The following is an 18,817-nucleotide window of genomic DNA, read 5'->3' as shown; positions in this document are numbered from 1 at the left end:
AAAATGTGAGTCATTTATTTAAAAAAGAAAAAGTTTTCATATGATTCCATATTTTTATATGGTTCACTCATAAGTTAAGGCGAGTGCCTATATTAAACTTATCTATTAATTGGCAACACAATTAAAGGAATATGGAGATTCTTCACATTTCAAATGGCACATACAATGTCTACCCATACATATTGGTCAATAAATATTCACTGAATTTCTAAAATGTATCAGAACCTTTACCAAGCAGAAAAGAAAATGCATGCAAGAGTAGAACTGTCAATAAAAGGATATGCAAAATTCAATTTTTTAAAATAACTATAACGAGTATTTCCTTAAGTAAACTCCATATAGCTTTTCAGATCTACAAAGAAATTAATGATAAAGTTTTGTGGGTTTCTTTGTGGTACGCGGGCCTCTCACTGTTGTGGCCTCTCCCATTGCAGAGCACAGGCTCAGCAGCCATGGCTCATGGGCCCAGCCTCTCCCCGGCATGTGGGATCTTCCCGGACCGGGGCACGAACCCGCGTCCCCTGCATCGGCAGGCGGACTTTCAACCACTGCGCCACCAGGGAAGCCCTCAAGTTTTTTTTTTTAATCAGTATTTTATAAATAAACCCATTAATAAGGAAGAGGATAAACAAAGTACAACAAAGACAGGGACATATGTTCGTCTTTTATGTACCAGTACCACTCCAAGTCCTTCACAAACATCTCCCACACAAAAGGTCATAAAAACTTGTTATACATATCATTTTACCAGTGAGAAACAGGAACTCAGCAGGAATTGTCCAAGACTGCAAGAAAGAGGCAAAACTAGAAGACACTCACTTCTGACTCCTAAGCCTTTTATCTTCCCACTGTATCGGGCTGTCTCCTTTACAGATTAGAGTGCTTTAACAAAGCTCATGCACTCTAGTCACGTTGGATCCTTACTCCCTGAAAATACCATGGACTTACTTATCTCCGTGGGTCTTCCAAGGGCTGCAATTCTAACTAGAATAGAAGTCCATACTCCCCAATCTTTACGTAAATGATATGTCCTACCTAAAGAAGAGCTTAAATACACCTTGCTCAATGACTCCAGTATAGAACTGCCCTTTCATTTGAATCTTAACTGCACATTATATATATCTCTAGTATGGTTCTTAATAGTATAAAACACTATAATAATAATTACAAACATTTATCGAGCACTTCTTATAATATTTACTTAATGTGTTAATACCTCTAAAACCCTATGAGGTATAATCATTACTATCACCCCTGTATTACAGTAACTTGATGTTTTCCTCTGTTAAACTGTGAGTTTTAAATCATTATCCATACCCAGCTTTATTTGGCAGATTTGACTGTCCATACTAACATTGCTCTTATGGTCTTCATACCCACAGGTATTATGGTATTCAACACATAAATGTCAAATAACTTCAGAAAAACCTTTTAAAAATATTTTATATTTTTTGAAAAACAAAACCAAATTGTGTGAAATTACACACTAAAGTGACCTTCCTTGTTGTTTCTACTAAAACAGAAAATCCTGTATTTTCAAATGTAGGTCATCAAAAATGGCAAGTATTTCATGGTTCTAAAAAATAGATCTAAATATTCAGATCAAACAGAGTTCTTAAACTGTGGAACTATTTCTTATTGAAGAATAGTTTTAATTTTTCCAGCAAATGCTAAAATAAAAAGCATACCACACTCAGAAGCTGGGAGGTTGAATGCTAAAATTTCAGAGATAGCAACAAAAAGATTTCTGATCCATTTTTGGTTTCATTTGGTTCTGGAAAGTATATCTTCAGATTTTATTATAGCATTTAAAATTTTCTAATATAAAAAAATATTTTTTTAATCAATTTTTTCTCCAGTAAGCAAAGATAATCATCAAGAGTTAAGAAACATTAAGACTGAGCCATTTGCTACATGGCTGAATCTTCTTTAAAATTTTTTTCTTATTCTCAGCAATAAAAAAATCATATTACTTAGGCCATTAAGTGAAAAATTCAAGCTATTCAAGATTCTAGCTATACTGCTGATATACCACTTAAGATAATCAAAATCTTAGAAAACATGATCGTCACAGTCACGAATAAAAAAAAAACTCATGTGCTTAGGGATGAAGTATCGTGTCTACAATATACTTTCAACTGATTTAGTTTAAAAATGTATTTATACATGTATATAGAGATAAAGCCAATATAACGAAATGTTAACAGCAAGCTTAGGTGAAGAATATACCATGTTTACTGTACAATTATTATTTCAACTTTTCTGTAAGATTTTAAGTTTTTCAAAATAAAATACAAAATCAAAACACCCTACCCCATTCACTTATTTGAGAGGCCACAGCTGGGGAGGAGTCATTTGAGTGAGTCATTTTCCCCTTGTAAGTCAGAATATTTTAATGTCAAAGAGCAGAGCCTGAAATAATATGCCCCCCCTTTTTGTAATGTATGCTGTAAAGATGTATAGTCAGTGACCATATTTTGATGATATTCAGAACTTTCATTATCTTCTTCAAAAATGACTCAGAATTGGGAGGCATGCTACCAATTGTTCTCTGAGAATGAAACACTGTGTAGATTAGCATTTTAGTCAACTAATTTTTCATGTATCATTTTTTTCTGTATAACTACTAGTGATCTATCAGTATCAATCTAAATGTATCTTTTACATTCAAAACAATTATTAACTAGGTGAAAAATCACTTCTGTAGCATGAGTTCCCACTAATAAGGAATACAAAGTTACAAGCACTGATGTCTTCCCTCACACATGCCTTAAGTAGATTCACATCTGGCATCAATTTTTTTCCAAAAGTAAAGTGAAATATCTACTAATATTCCATACTGTATGTTATATAGAACTGTGATGCTGAAAGATGTCATTTATTAATGCAAGTAAACTACACCATTATCTTTGTGCCTGATTTTACAAGGGTCTCAGCAGTAATGTCATTTGTACATGTTTTTGCTATGAGAAGTGTAAATAGGTTCTTTTCTGTAACTTTAGCAACTTATTGCAATCAACTTTATCCTGGAAAATTTTCTGTGCTCACTCTAGAAAATACCTGTCTTACTAAAGAGGATATCATAGTTAACTTACACACAATAGCAAAAGTTTCAATGGTTTTGTGACTAGACTTTGCAAAAAGGCCAACACTTTTTGGCTTTGGAGACTAGAGAAAAATAGCTAACAATTCCAGTCTCCAGATATCATACTATCTATTTGAACTTCTCCTTTTAGTTGCTTAGACAAAATTCAACACACATGCAGATTCACCTGTCTTGGCACACAAAGATTTGAAATGAACCTTCACAATGCAGGCTTTATCATTACCAACCTTTAAAATGTTTTTTTTTTTAAATATTAATGGTATTGATTAAAAGGGTATATACTATTATTTAACATTACAATGAACGGCTTTTGAATAACTGATCTATTCCATAAATTAAGGATATGATTCAAACTAACAGTAACAAAAATAAAAAATCTGATAAAGAAAAAAAAAAAACATTAGCTGCTTTTCCTGGAAAAGTAATCTGAAAGCAAAAACAACCTGCATCCTGTTTTAAATGTTAGCTAGCACCAAATGACCAATTCAGTCTTTGCAGCACATGTACTTAAAAACACATTATGGAGGATCCTTAGGAAAAAGCCTAAGCCTCCTGGCACCAACTATATAATGGTTTCTCTTTCTTACAGGAAAATGAATTATGACCAGGGTTCTCAAGGAAGGTAAAATTTAGAGTCCTTTCCCATTAGGAGACAAAATAACCTTGATGTCCTTTGTCCAGCCTCTACTTAAGATGAAATTTGTCCCTTTATAGCTCAGTAAAGCTAAAGAAAGTAGTAAATAAGTTTTACAACAGAGGTCACAAATAACCCTTTTGTGGGTCAAAAATTCTCCTTGTGCATAGAAATTCTATATAGAGATTCACCTGTAGGATGTGGAAATACTGTTATCTATCCCCCAATCCCCAAACAGAGTTAAAGAGTCGAGGACAACTAGAACTAGTAAACTGCCCACCCTCAGGCAGTACGCTGACAGCAGTATGGGTAATATCTAAATATTGTTTGTACATTGCATTTACTGGGAAACAAAGAACACCTATAACCCTTTATTGGTCTGTCTCAGTGTCATGAAACCTGTTTTTTATGAAAATCTGTTTTCATTTTATGAAAATAATCAAAGGGTGATATAACCCAGAAAGTGGACGTTTCCCCAAATTCATAGACAGTAGCACAGAAAGTAACAGGTTGAGATATGAGGACAATATAAAAATCATAAATAGTCTTACATTTGTGAAATGTATGTAAACAAAATTTCTTTATATTATAGACTACTTGGCACATAAGGCATTTTAGTACCAACATCAAGCACAAGGGACCACAACATCAAAGACACTGATCGAAGATAAATGTGGTTAAATACTCATTTATAACATATTAAATCAAATTGAACATAGTAGTCAGTATTCAGTCTCTCAAGGGGCTGCAGGTTGACTATGTTAAAACACTATCCGCTCCCATAAATGTAGTACTTCTTTGTATATGTTTAATGCTTTTTTGAGTAACAGTCTTTCCAAGACTAAGTTTTTGAGAACAGCAATATTACCAGTCTTTTTTTCTTACAACTTTCTCACCAGCAGTAAAATAAAACTCAAGAGTTTAAGTGATCTAAGGTTGTAAGACAGACTCAAATTCATGTCCGATTTTAAACATGGTGCTCTCTCTCTATGCTAAACTGTTCTCTTAGCATATTTACACTGAATACTTAAAACGCACTCTGCTGGGCCAGCCACCTTGGAAAACTGAATGTACATGTTCAGATGGCTAACCACTAAAGAAAACGTTTTATCAAATGCTTACATCTATACTGCTTAAGGATGAGCATTTTAGCATCCCATTAAATAAATGATATTAAAGTAAATTTAAGGCAAAGTGCTAACTATTTAATAGAGTGTGTAAGACTAATAAGAAAACAATGCCTTATATCTTAATTTCCAATCCCTACAGACGGCTGTCGGCAGCTCATGCTGGATTACCAGATGAAGACTGAATACATGGGCCAATAAGTAGTAACATGAGAATAAGCAGGAAGTTTTTGTACTCTGTTACAAAAGGTTGAGCTAATTTTTCTTACTATAACTTATGGACTGTTATAAAACAACATTCTCTTTTGATTTAAATAAACAGGAAAAAAATTATTTACATACTCTTCTTAATGTTTTTGATTTGTGGATGTGGCTGAATTCCTCCGGCTAGAAGTCCATAGGTGCTTATTCGTTGTACAAGACTTGCTACATTCCCTTGCCTTTCCCGTTTGATGGGCAAATTGTCATCCTTGGATTCTGTCTCTCTCTTAATTTCCTACAAAAGGGGAAATCAGCAAATAGGCAAATTAAGTTGTATTTTATTAAATTCTCAAATGTAAAATACCAAAACCAGGTACAGTGATTATTATATAAAACATAATATCAACAGTTTTCAACCTTTTTCTCTGCCCACACATATCTAAAGAATATAACACACTTTGGTAACAATGACTTATTAGGAGTTTAAGTCTTATCAGAACTAGAGATAGAGGTAAACCAAGTGAGGCTGAAACACCACCTCTATCCCAACACACAAAGAAACCCTGCAATCATAAACAAACAATAAGACAAACAATAATTCTAAGTCAGGGAACTGGGCAAACTTTTTCTATAATAGGCTAGATAGTAAAATATTTTAGGATTTGCAAGCCATACAATCTCTGTTGCAACAATGAACTCTGCCATTTGTAGTGCAAAAGCAGTCATATACTTAAATGAATGAACAGAGCTATGCTCCAACAAAATTTTATTTATGAACACTAAAATTTCAATTTCATATAATTTTTCTCATGTCATTAAATACTGTTCTTCACTCAAATTTTTCCAACTATTTGTATAATTCTTAGCTAGCATTCTCAGCTCATGGACACTATAAAAACAAGTGGTGTTTAGATCTGGCCCATGGGCTGTAGTTTGATAAACCCTAAGTCATAGGTCTAACAGAAGATAGGTGAATCTTCATGAAAAGAAGTATGAAGTTTTATTGGAAGACATAAAAGAAGACATATGAAAGAGAAGTCATGCCATGTTCAGTGACTGAAAACTCATTATCATAAAGATAGCATTTTCCCTTAAAACTGATGCAATGATACAATGCAACTGAATAAATATATCACAGATTTGGGAGAGCAATTAAAAAAACTGGTTCTAAATTTGTAGAGAAGAACGAAAGACCAAGAACACCCAAAATACTTCAGTGAAAAGAAAGTGAGGGGACTTTTCTTTTAACCAAGATATAAAGAAAAACTGTATGATACTATAAATTAGTGTGTACTGGCATATAAAAAGACATACTGATAATGAAACAAAATAAAGAGTCCATAAACAGACAAACTTGATTTACAACTGGCAAAAAGTGAGGGGAAAAAACTGAATCTTAAAACACATGGTGCTTATAATGCTCCACATTTAGGGAGTAGGGAGTGAAACTGGATTCCTACTTCACACATTTGATATTAAAATTAACAGTTTCCGTTCATTAAAAGTAACCATGGAAAATAAAGCAAATCACTAACCAGGAGGTATTTTTCACATATAAAGTTAACAAAGAATCTGTATCTCCAGGTGTTTATGTCTACTGCAATGTTAACTAGTTGTTACTCTCTAGCTGGTAGGATTTCAGATTACTTTGACTTCTTTATACTGTTCAGAAGTGTTTGATGCTTGCTTTGTTTGTGTTTTTTAACAAGGCATATCATTTTGCAAACAGAAAAAAAGTTTTCTATTTTGGGAAAACTGTTAAGTTGGTGAAAAATTCTGAAAATTATTAAAGTACAAATCATAGAAGACACACAAGACAGCAGACAGGCTTCATTTTTATTGGTAATGTACTTAAGGAAAAACACTTCAATTTTCTATTAATACATGACACACCATATGAAAACCTCACGGTTTTCAGACTGCACTAAATATTTTTCAATCTAATGAAAATATGAAATCTATGTAAAAACTGGTAGTTACAAACCTCAACATGCCAAGGAGTATTCATTTTGGATTCTCCGGAACATCTCATGAGCCACCTACATTTTATTTATTTATTTTTAACATCTTTATTGAAGTATAATTGCTTTACAATGTTGTGTTAGTTTCTGCCGTACAACAAAGTGAATCAGCTATATGTACACATATATCCCCAAATCCCTTCCCTCTTGTGTCTCCCACCCTCCCTATCCCAACCCTCTAGGTGGTCACAAAGCATGGAGCTGATCTCCCTGTGCTATGTGGCTGTTTTCCACTAGCTATCTGTTTTACATTTGGTAGTATATATATGTCCATGCCACTCTCTCACTTCGTCCTAGTTTACCCTTCCCCCTCCCCGTGTCCTCAAGTCCATTCTCTATGTCTGCGTCTTTATTCCTGTCCTGCCCCTAGGTTCTTCAGAAACTTTTTTTTTAGATTCTATATATGTGTGTTAGCATACAGTATTTGTTTCTCTCTTTCTGACTTACTTCACTTTGATGACAGACTCTAGGTCCATCCACCTCACTACAAATGACTCAATTCCATTTCTTTTTATGGCTGAGTAATATTCCATTGTATATATGTGCCACATCTTCTGTATCCATTCATCTGTCGATGGACACTTAGGTTGCTTCCATGTCCTGGCTATTGTAAACAGAGCTGCAATGAACATTGTGATACTTGACTCTTTTTGAATTATGGTTTTCTCAGGGTATATGCCCTCTTGCACTGTTGGTGGGAATGTAAAGTGATACAGCCACCATGGAGAACAGTATGGAGGTTCCTTAAAAAACTAAAAATAGAACTATCATACGGCCCAGCAATCCCACTACTGGGCTACCTACATTTTAAAAAGATTAAATAAAAACTAAAAAAGCTGAAAGCTATTGGTACAGGAGACCAAGAACTTGGCTTGATATTCAAATCTTATTCCTCTAGGAAAAGAATTCCAATCTGACCAAATGTGAGACAGCAGACAGGTTCAAGAGACAAGATGACCTGGGTATAAATCTTGGTTCTATCCTGTTGGCTAGCTAAATAACTAGATATTTGTGTTATCTTTTAATAAAAATTAACCACATAAACAAGTATGATATATTAATACAATGACAATGTCTCCCGCTTCTAAAAATATTAATTTACAACATATTGCTCAAGATCTAGAAACATTTTGTGGACCTTCAATATTCACTGAGACACAATCAAATCCATGAATATTAGGTATAATAAATCTTCTGAGGACAAAAAACACAAAAGGGGAAGGAAAACAAAATTAAAATATATACAGTCTACACTGAATAGGGAAAACTCAGGTTTACAGCCTTCCAAATACATTGTGCCAACTAAGATGTTATCAAAAGTATCAAGCAACTTTCAGCTCTAAGCAAAATTACAAATAAGGTAAAGTCTGCTTTAGGCTCCACCCCCTCCGCCTCTGGAACCTCTCCCTGCTACAATCTACTACCACCAGATACACACACACACACACACACACACACACAAACTCTCTCTCTCTCTCTCTCTCTCTCTGATCAACCTATTCTCTTCCCTCGTTCCTGGATGCACAGTACCTCCAAATTACTCTTTGGCTATCATCTAAAATAGCAATTATATTGAGTACCTACGAAGTGTTACTAAGGCTTCCAGTGTTTCTTCCTTCCTCTGCCCTTTGTTTCCTTTTACCTAGTCAGCCAGTAAATAAAATACATATTAACATTATAGCATCTCTTTCCTACAAACTTTGCTTCCTTTACTGACTTTGAAAATGACTCCAGGAGATGCAGTAAAAGAGGTGTCTTCACTTGAGAAAGTATCATGTATTGAGAAAGCAAACTCAAAAAAACTAAATCTCATTCTACAAATGAGGGAAGCCTCCTACACAACAGGTAATGTCAATACAAAATTGGCCAAGAAAAAAATACATTGTGGATAATCTCCATATAGATAAGAATGTACTATATTGATTTGCTTGGTTTCAGAAGGATAAGAAAGTAGGATAAGGAGTATGAAGTAGCAAATTAAAGGAAAAGACAAAAAATATAAGCAAATGAGGGGTAGCTTTAAAAAGGTTGGAGAAGATATAGTTACTCTCCATCTACTAAAGTAATCAAATATACTTAATTCTGATTACACTAACCAAAAACAGATAAAAGGTTAATCAATAAGATTCACAAACCACTAACTTCATGTTGAAATATATCTATTTTACAATTTGGTTATTTGATCATGGCCAGTACATGACCATGATCTGAAAATAGAAAGCAATTACCCCCTACAACCTAGAAGCAAAGGTCACAAAGAATAATAAAAACCAGATTAGATGGCAAGAGCTTCCTTTTACTTCTCAAATGGAATAGACAGATATCTTAATCACCAAATCCCTAAACAGAGTTACAGTCCTGCTTATGCTAATTAAAATCTGAGGAATACAGTAGTCCCTCCTTATCCACAGGGTCCCAAGACCCCCAGTGGATGCCTGGAAATGCAGACAGTACTGAGTCTTACATATACTGTGGTTTTTCCTATATATACATACCTAAGATAAAGTTTAATTTATAAATTAGACACAGTAAGAGATTAACAACTGATAATAAAATAGAGCAATTATAACAATATACTCTAATAAAAGTTATGTGAATGTCATTTCTGTCTTTCAAAAAATCTTACAAATATAATGCCTTTTCCATCTTAACTAAGCATCTATCACACACCGTGACCATAACTTTTCCAGTTTGAGGTGAGACAGCAAAACTAGTATGAATTCCTTTTTTCTTCTTCACAATTTCACAGACAGAAGATTCATTCTTACCATAGATCTTAGCAACCTCAGCACATGATTTTTTTTCTTTCCTTATTAAGCTTTCATCTTTTCACTTAAAGGAAGCACTTTACAGCTTCCGTTCACATACCTGAAAGGTCAGCATCACTATTCTTAAGCTTTGGGGCCATTATTAAGTAAAATAAGGGTTACCTGAATGTAAGCACTGCAGTACTGTGACAGTTGATCTGATAATCAAGAGGGCTACTACTAAGTGATGGGTAGGATATGCTGGACAAAGGGATGATTCACATCCTAGGCAGAAGGGCATGCAATTTAAAACTTATGAATTGTTTATTTCTGGAATTTTCTGTTTTAATATTTTCAGGCCACAGTTGACTGTGGGTAACTGAGGCTTCGGAAAGCAAAACCATGAATGAGTGGGGGGGACTACACTTATTTTTAATTTAACATTCAGGATTTCCAGAAGTGTTATATAAAACTAGTGCTTCCACTTTACAGAAGCATAAATCAGAAGATATGGAAGAGTGATATTACTAAAGAAAAGAAAAATAAGCAGGATTAAATATTTATATGATACATGTCCACTGTTTTAGCTTTGATTGAGTCAATATTAGACCCACAATTGAAAAATTAGGTTTCCAACATAACAAAGTGGTTTACCTCATTCCTAAAATTTTCATTTTGTTTTTCGGAATATAAGTGATAGTATATAAGGTATGATCCAGAGGAACTACCTTGAGTCATTAGATTTTCATTTTCATTACAATTAAATTAAATAGATATCCACAAAAAACCCTTAAGTCTAAAGAAAAATGACCAACAGGAGAAAATCTCCATAATATGAAATCAATATGTACCTTCTGAGTTGCCAACATATCAAAATTTGCAAGGAAAACAATGACAGATATAATATACCAGGGCTATTTTGCAAGTTTCTCAACTTATTCTCTCCCTCAAATATGCTATTCTCCACATAATTGCTGTCTCTCTAATTTTAACAAAGGGCCTCCCTATTTCAGCAGCCCCTCCCCAATTTGGAAAAGGCAAAAATAGGAAAGGGGGGGGAGTTATGCACATTCATTGTCAATGGCATCCTACTCCTTTCCTTTTTCTGTCACAAGAATGTTAATAAGAACCAAGTGAAGTAGAGTGGGAAAACACTAAATAAAGAACCCTTCTCTTAACCATATTCTTTCAGACACACAACACTTACTGAAGTGGACTGAAAATGCCCCCAAAGTTTATGATGGTCATACTTTTCATACTAGTTTTGGTAATTCAAGAATGTTATTTGAGCTTTCAGCCCTAGGATGAAAGAGTTTTAGGATAAGAACTGCAGGGAATGAGGGCTAGAGTACCTATGACTCAAAAGACATCAGGCCTACATGGAGACCCTTCTCTCAAAGCTGCTAGGCTCCTTGAGGTCACAGATGACAGTGACATGCAGGAAATGAGTACTGATCCACAAAGCAAAACCAGTCTAGCTTCTGACACTCAAGCTTTCCTGGTTTAAATTATTTCTACAACTTAAAATATCTTAGCAGAAAGAAATTTATTAACTCTTTAAGGGCAAAAATTAAAATTTAACTTTCCAGGTAAGTCCAAGGTAAACATTAACATGATGTATATAATAATGCCTCGAATTTAAATTTGTGGTATGAAAAACAGGATGTAAAGGGAGGAAGGGGTACAAATAATTCAGTTTAAAACATTTTCTAGGGGCTTCCCTGGTGGCGCAGTGGTTGTACCGCAAAAAAAAAAAAAAAAAAGCCTGAAACACATTATCAAGCCCCGAGAACTCTTCAAAAGGGACCAAAATTCCACTTTAAATTTAAAAATATAAGGAAAAGCAATTCACTTACCAGCACCTGAGACATCTTCTGTAAACATACTCACTTATTTTTTAAAGCACTAAAGTAAAAACACTGTAACAATAACAGATCATATAATAACCTGTAGCATCTCCAGAATCAGTATGAAGCTCATAAAAAAGCTGCTTCAAAGCTCAAACACTGGGCTTCCCTGGTGGCACAGTGGTTAAGAATCTGCCTGCCAATGCAGGGGACACAGGTTCGAGCCCTGGTCCAGGAAGATCCCACATGCCACGGAATAACTAAGCCCGTGCACCACAACTACTGAGCCTGTGCTCTACAGCCTGCAAGCCACAACTACTGAGCCCGCATGCTTCAACTACTGAAGCCCCTGTGCCTAGAGCCCGTGCTCTGCAACAAGAGAAGCCACCACAGTGAGAAGCCCGCGCACCGCAATGAAGAGTAGCCCCCGCTCGCCGCAACTAGAGAAAGCCCGTGCACAGCAACGAAGACCCAACGACCCAGCACAGCCATAAATAAATAAATAGATAGATAAATGAATGAATGAATGAATCCTGTGAAGCAACAGCTAGGAATTTAACTGAGAATGCTTACCTTAACAAAATTATCAGGAAACATTCCTCTTCTCCCATTTAGTTCTCCTTCTAGCCATCCTTCCTCCTGTAGTTTTCTCACGTTCCTGATGATTTCCCCAACTCGAATAGTTAACTCATCATCATGTACAGCATCATAGTCATACTCCACAATATAGTCAACTAAAAAAAAAAAGAAACATCTAAAGCTTAATTCATGAAATACTATTAACCATGTTAATGAACTTAAAGCTAAGGAAACTGTTTAGCAATGATCATTAATATTACAAAGGTACCATCAAAGCTTACCTGTTTTAAATATTTGGCTACATCAGCAAATCTCCTGATTGCCTGAGTATAATGCACAGCACCAGTTTTAAGCAGGAACCTCAACACAACGTGCAGTTTACATCGTCACTTTGTTTCCAATCAGCTAGAGATCCTTTGTGACACACTCTAAAGTGGCTCCCATGATCCCCATCTCTTGATATTCGTGTCCTTATGTAATTCTCTCTCCTTAAGTGTGGATATGACCTATGACTGACTTCTAACCCACAGAATATGACCAAGAGGATGGATCTGTATGTGATTACATAAGATTGTAACGTCCACCTTGCTAGGAAACTCTGTCACTTGCTGGCTCTGAAGATGCAAGATGCTTTATTGAGCTGGCCTATGGAGAGGACGGCATGCAAGCAACTGGGGAGGCCTCTGGCTGACAGCCAGCAAAAAACTGAGGCCTTCAGTCCAACAGCCCACAGGGAACTGAGTGATGCCAACAACCACGTGAGCTTGGAAGCAGAGCCTTCCCCAGTTGAGAACCCAGCCCTGATCAATACACTGACTGCAGCCTTGTGAGGGACTCAGCCATGCCCAGACTGGTGAATCACGAAAACTGTGAGATAATAAATGTATATTGTTTTAAGTTGCTAAGTTTGTGGCAATATTCTTCACAGAACAGTAGAAAATGAATACACCCTGAAATGAAGACTCTTAAGGATCCATTTCACCTCTTTTAAGTATAAGATTTTAGGTTATAATAGGACATCATATACACATAGCATTAACATTTTCACAAGCCATACCTCCATTCATCTTTTCTTCCTCCTATAAAAATGATAAGAAAAAAGAACACTCACACACTACAACCAAAAAAAAAGGAAAGGGAGTATGGGCAGACACTGCTGGCTGCCAAACCAACAGCCATTCCCACACTGACTCCTCTTCCTTCGTCCTTTCTCACTGAAACTTGATTTTGTTCAGGTATATGGAGACCCTGTACTTTTACAAATGAGGCTTCTCTCTCAGTCCTAGGGGGTTAAATCTTAACTATTCTAGACCAGCACTTCTCAAACACTAATGTACAATCAAGTCATCCTGTTGACTTGGGAATCTTGCTTAAACGCAGACTGACTAACTAGGTCCTAGGATACCTAACGCTGCTGGTCAGAGGCAAAGGTCTAAAGATAGTTGATTTATAGTTAATTCCATTCATATTCCCTCTCCCTCTCCCTCTCCCCCCCCACACCCCGCCACACACAGACTGGTTTTCTAATACATATGCGATGGATCGACTGACCAATACAATGTAAGCAGGGGTTCTGGGAAGGTTTCATTTGACCCTATAAACAAAACACAAGGAAGGAATGTACTTCTGCAGACTCTGGATGTTCTTCAGTGAGAATGTAATGGACAAAACTGCTACAACTAGTTGAGACAAGAGAAACAGCAGATCTGATTAGAAGAGAAGAAAGATGAAAATGGCCTGGATCTTTGCTAGATTCATTAAACTGCTAAGTTAACCAACCCTATATCTCCAATACCTTTAGATTTCTTGTTATAGAAGTAGTTTTTTCTTAACTTTTAAATAAATTCTAGATGGGACTGTATTTGCAGCTGAAAACATCCCAACCTGAGAAGGGAACTAGTGAGAAATTTTTTAAATTTGTGAAAATGTATCCATAACTGATAAAGCCAGAAGCCCAGAGAACTTAAGGAAACTATAACTGAGACATCAAACTGCTCTCCAGAACCCCAGAAAGGCTAGAAATTCAGAAAAGGAGTGCTCATAGGAAATGTAGAACTGAAAACAGGGAAATTAATATCTGTATGGAAGAGCTGACACCCATTATCAACCACAATAACTCTGAGACAATAATGCTATATAGGCAGGTATTTTTTTCGAAGGTAAAAAACTAAAGGGTTCATCTCACACACACACACACACACACACACACACACACACACACACACACAATAGTTTGGGGAAACTAGTATAGCTACTATGGATGAGTGATGGTTTCTTAGAAAAATGACTACTGATTTCCAGAATTTAGAGGTCTCCAGAGCAATGGGCAGCTCCCAACCTACTAATTCTAAAATAAAACTTAAGTCCTACCCACATAAACAGAGTTCCCAATTGGCTTTTTATTTATTGTTTATTCATAAATATGAATAGTACACAATAGTTAATCATGAAAGACCATGATAAATTGAAAAATTACTCCTGGATGAAATATACACCCACTGCTCCCCTTCCAGAATTATTCAGTCTTAAAGTTATTAGGTGTAGAAAAGCATAGTGCGGGGAGAGGAGGCCAAGGTTGGGAAGGAGTCTGAGAAGGTGTGAGAAGACAGGGGCCAAAAAGAGCAAAGAAGGTATCCAAAGCTGGGGGAGGGGTGGTAGTGATGCTATCAGAGCCAAAGTAGGGTGAGAAGGGTGTCCATCTATGGAGGCTCCCCTAGTGCAGTCTATCAGAACTCTAAGGTAGGGTGAGGAAGGCATTCATGCAGAGGCAACATGATATGGTGTGCCAGCAACCAATCACAGTGGTGAGGGCATCCAAGCTGAAGGGCAGCTTAATGAGAAATATCAGAGGCCAAATGGTGTTGGGGGTAGGGCCAGACTTCCATGCCGAGATGTGGGAGGGTGGAGGCAACCTAGAGTGGGGACTAACAGCCCACACAGAAGAAAAGAGTGTCCATATAAGGGTGGGGTGACAGCAGAGATAGAAGACTGATTACATCCAGGGGAATTAATCAAATAAGTAAATATATTAAGAATAATGGAAGCCAAGTTTCTCTATGAAAGGGAGTTACAAATATAAAGGGAAAAGGCTTCATTTGATCCTGTGATATTAAATGGGAATGAGAAGTATCATCATGAACTCATGGTTTTCAATATATAGACATTCACATATATATAAAACACACACACACCCCACACACACACCCCCCACACACAAGCTCTGTCCACTGAAAGGGCCTGAAACCGCAACATTCCAATGGCAATGAGCAAACCTAATGCCGAGATCTTCTAAAAACCATTTTCTACTGAAAGGAACCAGGAATCCTTGGGAAGACAGGCAATTCCAGGGCTAAGGCAGGAAAAGTACAAAGTAAGCCTGAAACATGGTGTTGTGGCAGAAAGCAAAGAAGTTCTCAAAAAAAGATAAGGTGATGCCAAAGGACACAGAGAAGTGATATCAGAAGGGCTCCTACTCACCAAGTCAGGACAATCTGAGCATCAAAGTAAATAATGACTGTAATAGAATATACCCCACTGAATAAAGTAAGAAACTATAAACAAATGTTAACTTCTTAAATTTTATAACTGAATTGTGATTAAGTAGGAGAAGATCCTGATTTGTAGAAAATACTAAAATATTCAGGAGAAAGGCATAAGTCAGGAAAAAATTCTTTGTACTGTACTTTAAACATTTCTACACCTTAATGTTTAAAAATTAAAAAGGATTTAAACATGTACAAATTTTTATCTTCAAGAGATGTAATAAAGTTCATAAAATCAGAATAGAATGCTATGAAAAAAGAAATGAGAAAATAAAAAGCATCTGAAAATGCATCTTCCAAAATGTCTTTTTTTTTTTGCAGAGGTGGCGACAAACCCAAAAACCTTTACAAAAAAAGGTAAAGGAAAGAGACATAAAGAAAATATGAAAGCAAATGTGACACAGATGATCAATCCAGACAATTCAACATCCAATTAACAGTTCTAGGGGGGAAAAAAAGAGAAAAATAGAGAATAGACAATGAAATAATACAAGAAAAGATTCCAAAGCTATATGAAACATATCTTCAAATAGAAAGAGGTCGGTGAGAGTCCAGTACAATGAACAAGTAAAAAAGTAAGTACTCACATCTAGGTGAAATTTCACAACAAAGATAAATATATCCTAGAAAGCTCTCTGAGAGAGTTCCATCTACAAAAGAATGAGAATCATATTAGGAGACTTCTCATTGGCAATACCAGATTCTAGAAGAAGAAAAATAAAAAGGCAAAGCCACTTAAGTACTGAAGGAAAATGAATTCCATACTCAGTCAAATCAACAGACAAGTATAGGTTATAACATTTTCACACAGACAAGGACAAAGAAAATTAACTCCTACATATGCAATTACATGATGTTATCCAGTAAGGACCAAAACAGAGGAGGATACAAAATTCAAGAAATAGTGGAGTCAGGCTTAGAGTCAGAAAAGTTCTAAGATAGCAATTGTGCAACAAATCTAAGGAACAAACAGTCTAGATTAAGCAAGAGACAGAAAGTTCTAGGAGGTATTTGGTGGCAAAAAGAAATGAGAGACAGACTGTGAAGTTTTATACTATCCTGAAGAATCTGGAACTCAAAGAGACAATACAGCTAGATAAGGAGAGGAAAAACTAAAGATGATTACAAACTCCTGGAAAGGCAAAGAGCTATACAATGTTGAAAATATAGTCATCATATATACTATTTGGCTGCACAGTAAAAAATATTTACGTGGTCATAATAAAAATAATAACTAGTTTCTGAGTTAACATTGAAAATCAATCTCTAACAAAATAAAAAGACTAAATTATGGTTACAGAAGAAAATATAAATGTTAACAAGCCTTCACATTATAGTATAAAGTAAAGATTAGGGAGGTTGATAAAGAGAAGGATAGAGGTACTAATATCTTCACCATACAAAGTGCTAAGTCCAGAAATACTATCTTACTTGCTGAAAAGAAAAATAAGAGTAGAACTATATACTCAGGATTTAGAAAGGTAACCAAGAGAGAAATAAAACCATATAGAGATAAATGGAAAACAGATGTGAGATTACAATAAGCTAAATCGTTACCTATCATATCAGAAAGTTAAAAAATGAAAGTATCAAACCAAAAAACAGCTATAGAAACTTGGGAAACTTGTTATTTAGAAATACAAAAGCCAAAAAAATTAAAACTGAAAGATAAGATAGTTCAAAGTTGTTTCCCTCTGAAGAATGGGAATAGAAGTAGAGAACAGTGAGGCAAGGAAATGCTATTTTTTCATTATAAGTCTTTTAATACTTTTGTATTTTTATAGCATATATAGATATTATTTGGATAAGATTTTTTTTTAAAAAAGCACTAAGTATTAAAGTGGCTTGTCCAATATTATTGCAAATATGTTTATAACTCATGATTCTATGTGTTATAATTTAAAAGTTTACTGAGTCAAAGATAATTTATTTCTCCTAAAGAAAACACCATATGGTAAATAAGGTTAAATTCTTGCCCTTTTAAACATTCATAATTAGGCTTGCAATACAATGTTAAATAAGAAAGGATATAAAACATAGGTATAGTAACAACATATTTTTGTAAAAAAGGAAGAAACAAAAATATGCATAGAAAAATATAAAGAGTTACATTCCAAAATGTTAATGGATGCCTGAAGGGATCTAAGATGCTGTTTGTTATCTCCTTTTCTTTCATCTTTAGTAAAGAATTAAAAGGGGTGGGTAGATTGGGAGTTTGGGATTGACACGTATACACTGCTGTATTTAAGACAGATAACCAACAAGGACCACTGCACAGAGGCAGGGAACTCTGCTCGGTATTCTGTAATAACCTAAATGAGGTAAGTATGTGAAAAAGAACTGATACTGAATCACTTTGCAGTATACCTGAAACTAACACAACACTGTTAATCAACTATACTCCAATATTTAAAACAAAAAAGAATTAATCTCAGCCAAAAGAGAGGTTAGGAATTGGCCCCATCCTGATCTCTAGGAAGAGTGTTTTTGTTTATTTAAGGACTCTGGAGTTCCTTAGGCACCTCTGTTTACCTGAGGACTTTACCAAACAAGGTCATTATCTTGGGGGCTTCACACCATGCAGCATCTGTTCTACCTCTGGAAGGGCTAGACACTAAAGGTCAGTCACATGGGCAGTCAACTACATCTTCTCTATAAAACTCTGGACACCAAGACTCAAGTGAGCTTCTCTGGTTGGCAATACTCTGCATGTTGTCATACATCATCACCAGGAGTTAATGCTGTTCAAGACTTCAGAGAGAGAGAATGACATCACACCTGGAACCTTCCTGGACTCTGTCTCATGCTTCTCTCCCCTTGGCCAATTTGCGGTACGCGGGCCTCACTGTTGTGGCCTCCCCCATTGCGGAGCACAGGCTCCAGACACGCAGGCTCAGCAGCCACGGCTCACGGGCCCAGCCGCGCTGCGGCATGTGGGATCCTCCCAGACCAGGGCACGAACCCGTGTCCCCTGCATCAGCAGGCGGACCCTCAACCACTGTGCCACCAGGGA

At 35.9% G+C, this 18,817-nt stretch overlaps 1 protein-coding gene across 1 annotated transcript in view; it reads right to left on the bottom strand.

The window, feature by feature from the left end:
* Positions 1-18,817, bottom strand: part of CD2AP (CD2 associated protein) — a 103,924-nt gene that overhangs the window by 57,632 nt on the left and 27,475 nt on the right. Inside the window, exons 2-3 of the mRNA XM_024766207.1 lie at positions 12,257-12,417; positions 5,210-5,363 (exon numbers count right to left, since the gene is read on the bottom strand). Coding sequence (XP_024621975.1) covers positions 5,210-5,363; positions 12,257-12,417 — 315 coding nt within the window. The remainder of the gene's footprint in view (positions 1-5,209; positions 5,364-12,256; positions 12,418-18,817) is intronic.

Source organism: Neophocaena asiaeorientalis, unplaced genomic scaffold (genome assembly GCF_003031525.2).
Source record: "Neophocaena asiaeorientalis asiaeorientalis breed wild unplaced genomic scaffold, Neophocaena_asiaeorientalis_V1.1 scaffold46, whole genome shotgun sequence".
Lineage (NCBI taxonomy): Eukaryota > Metazoa > Chordata > Mammalia > Artiodactyla > Phocoenidae > Neophocaena > Neophocaena asiaeorientalis.
This window is presented reverse-complemented; position numbering and strand designations above follow the sequence as displayed.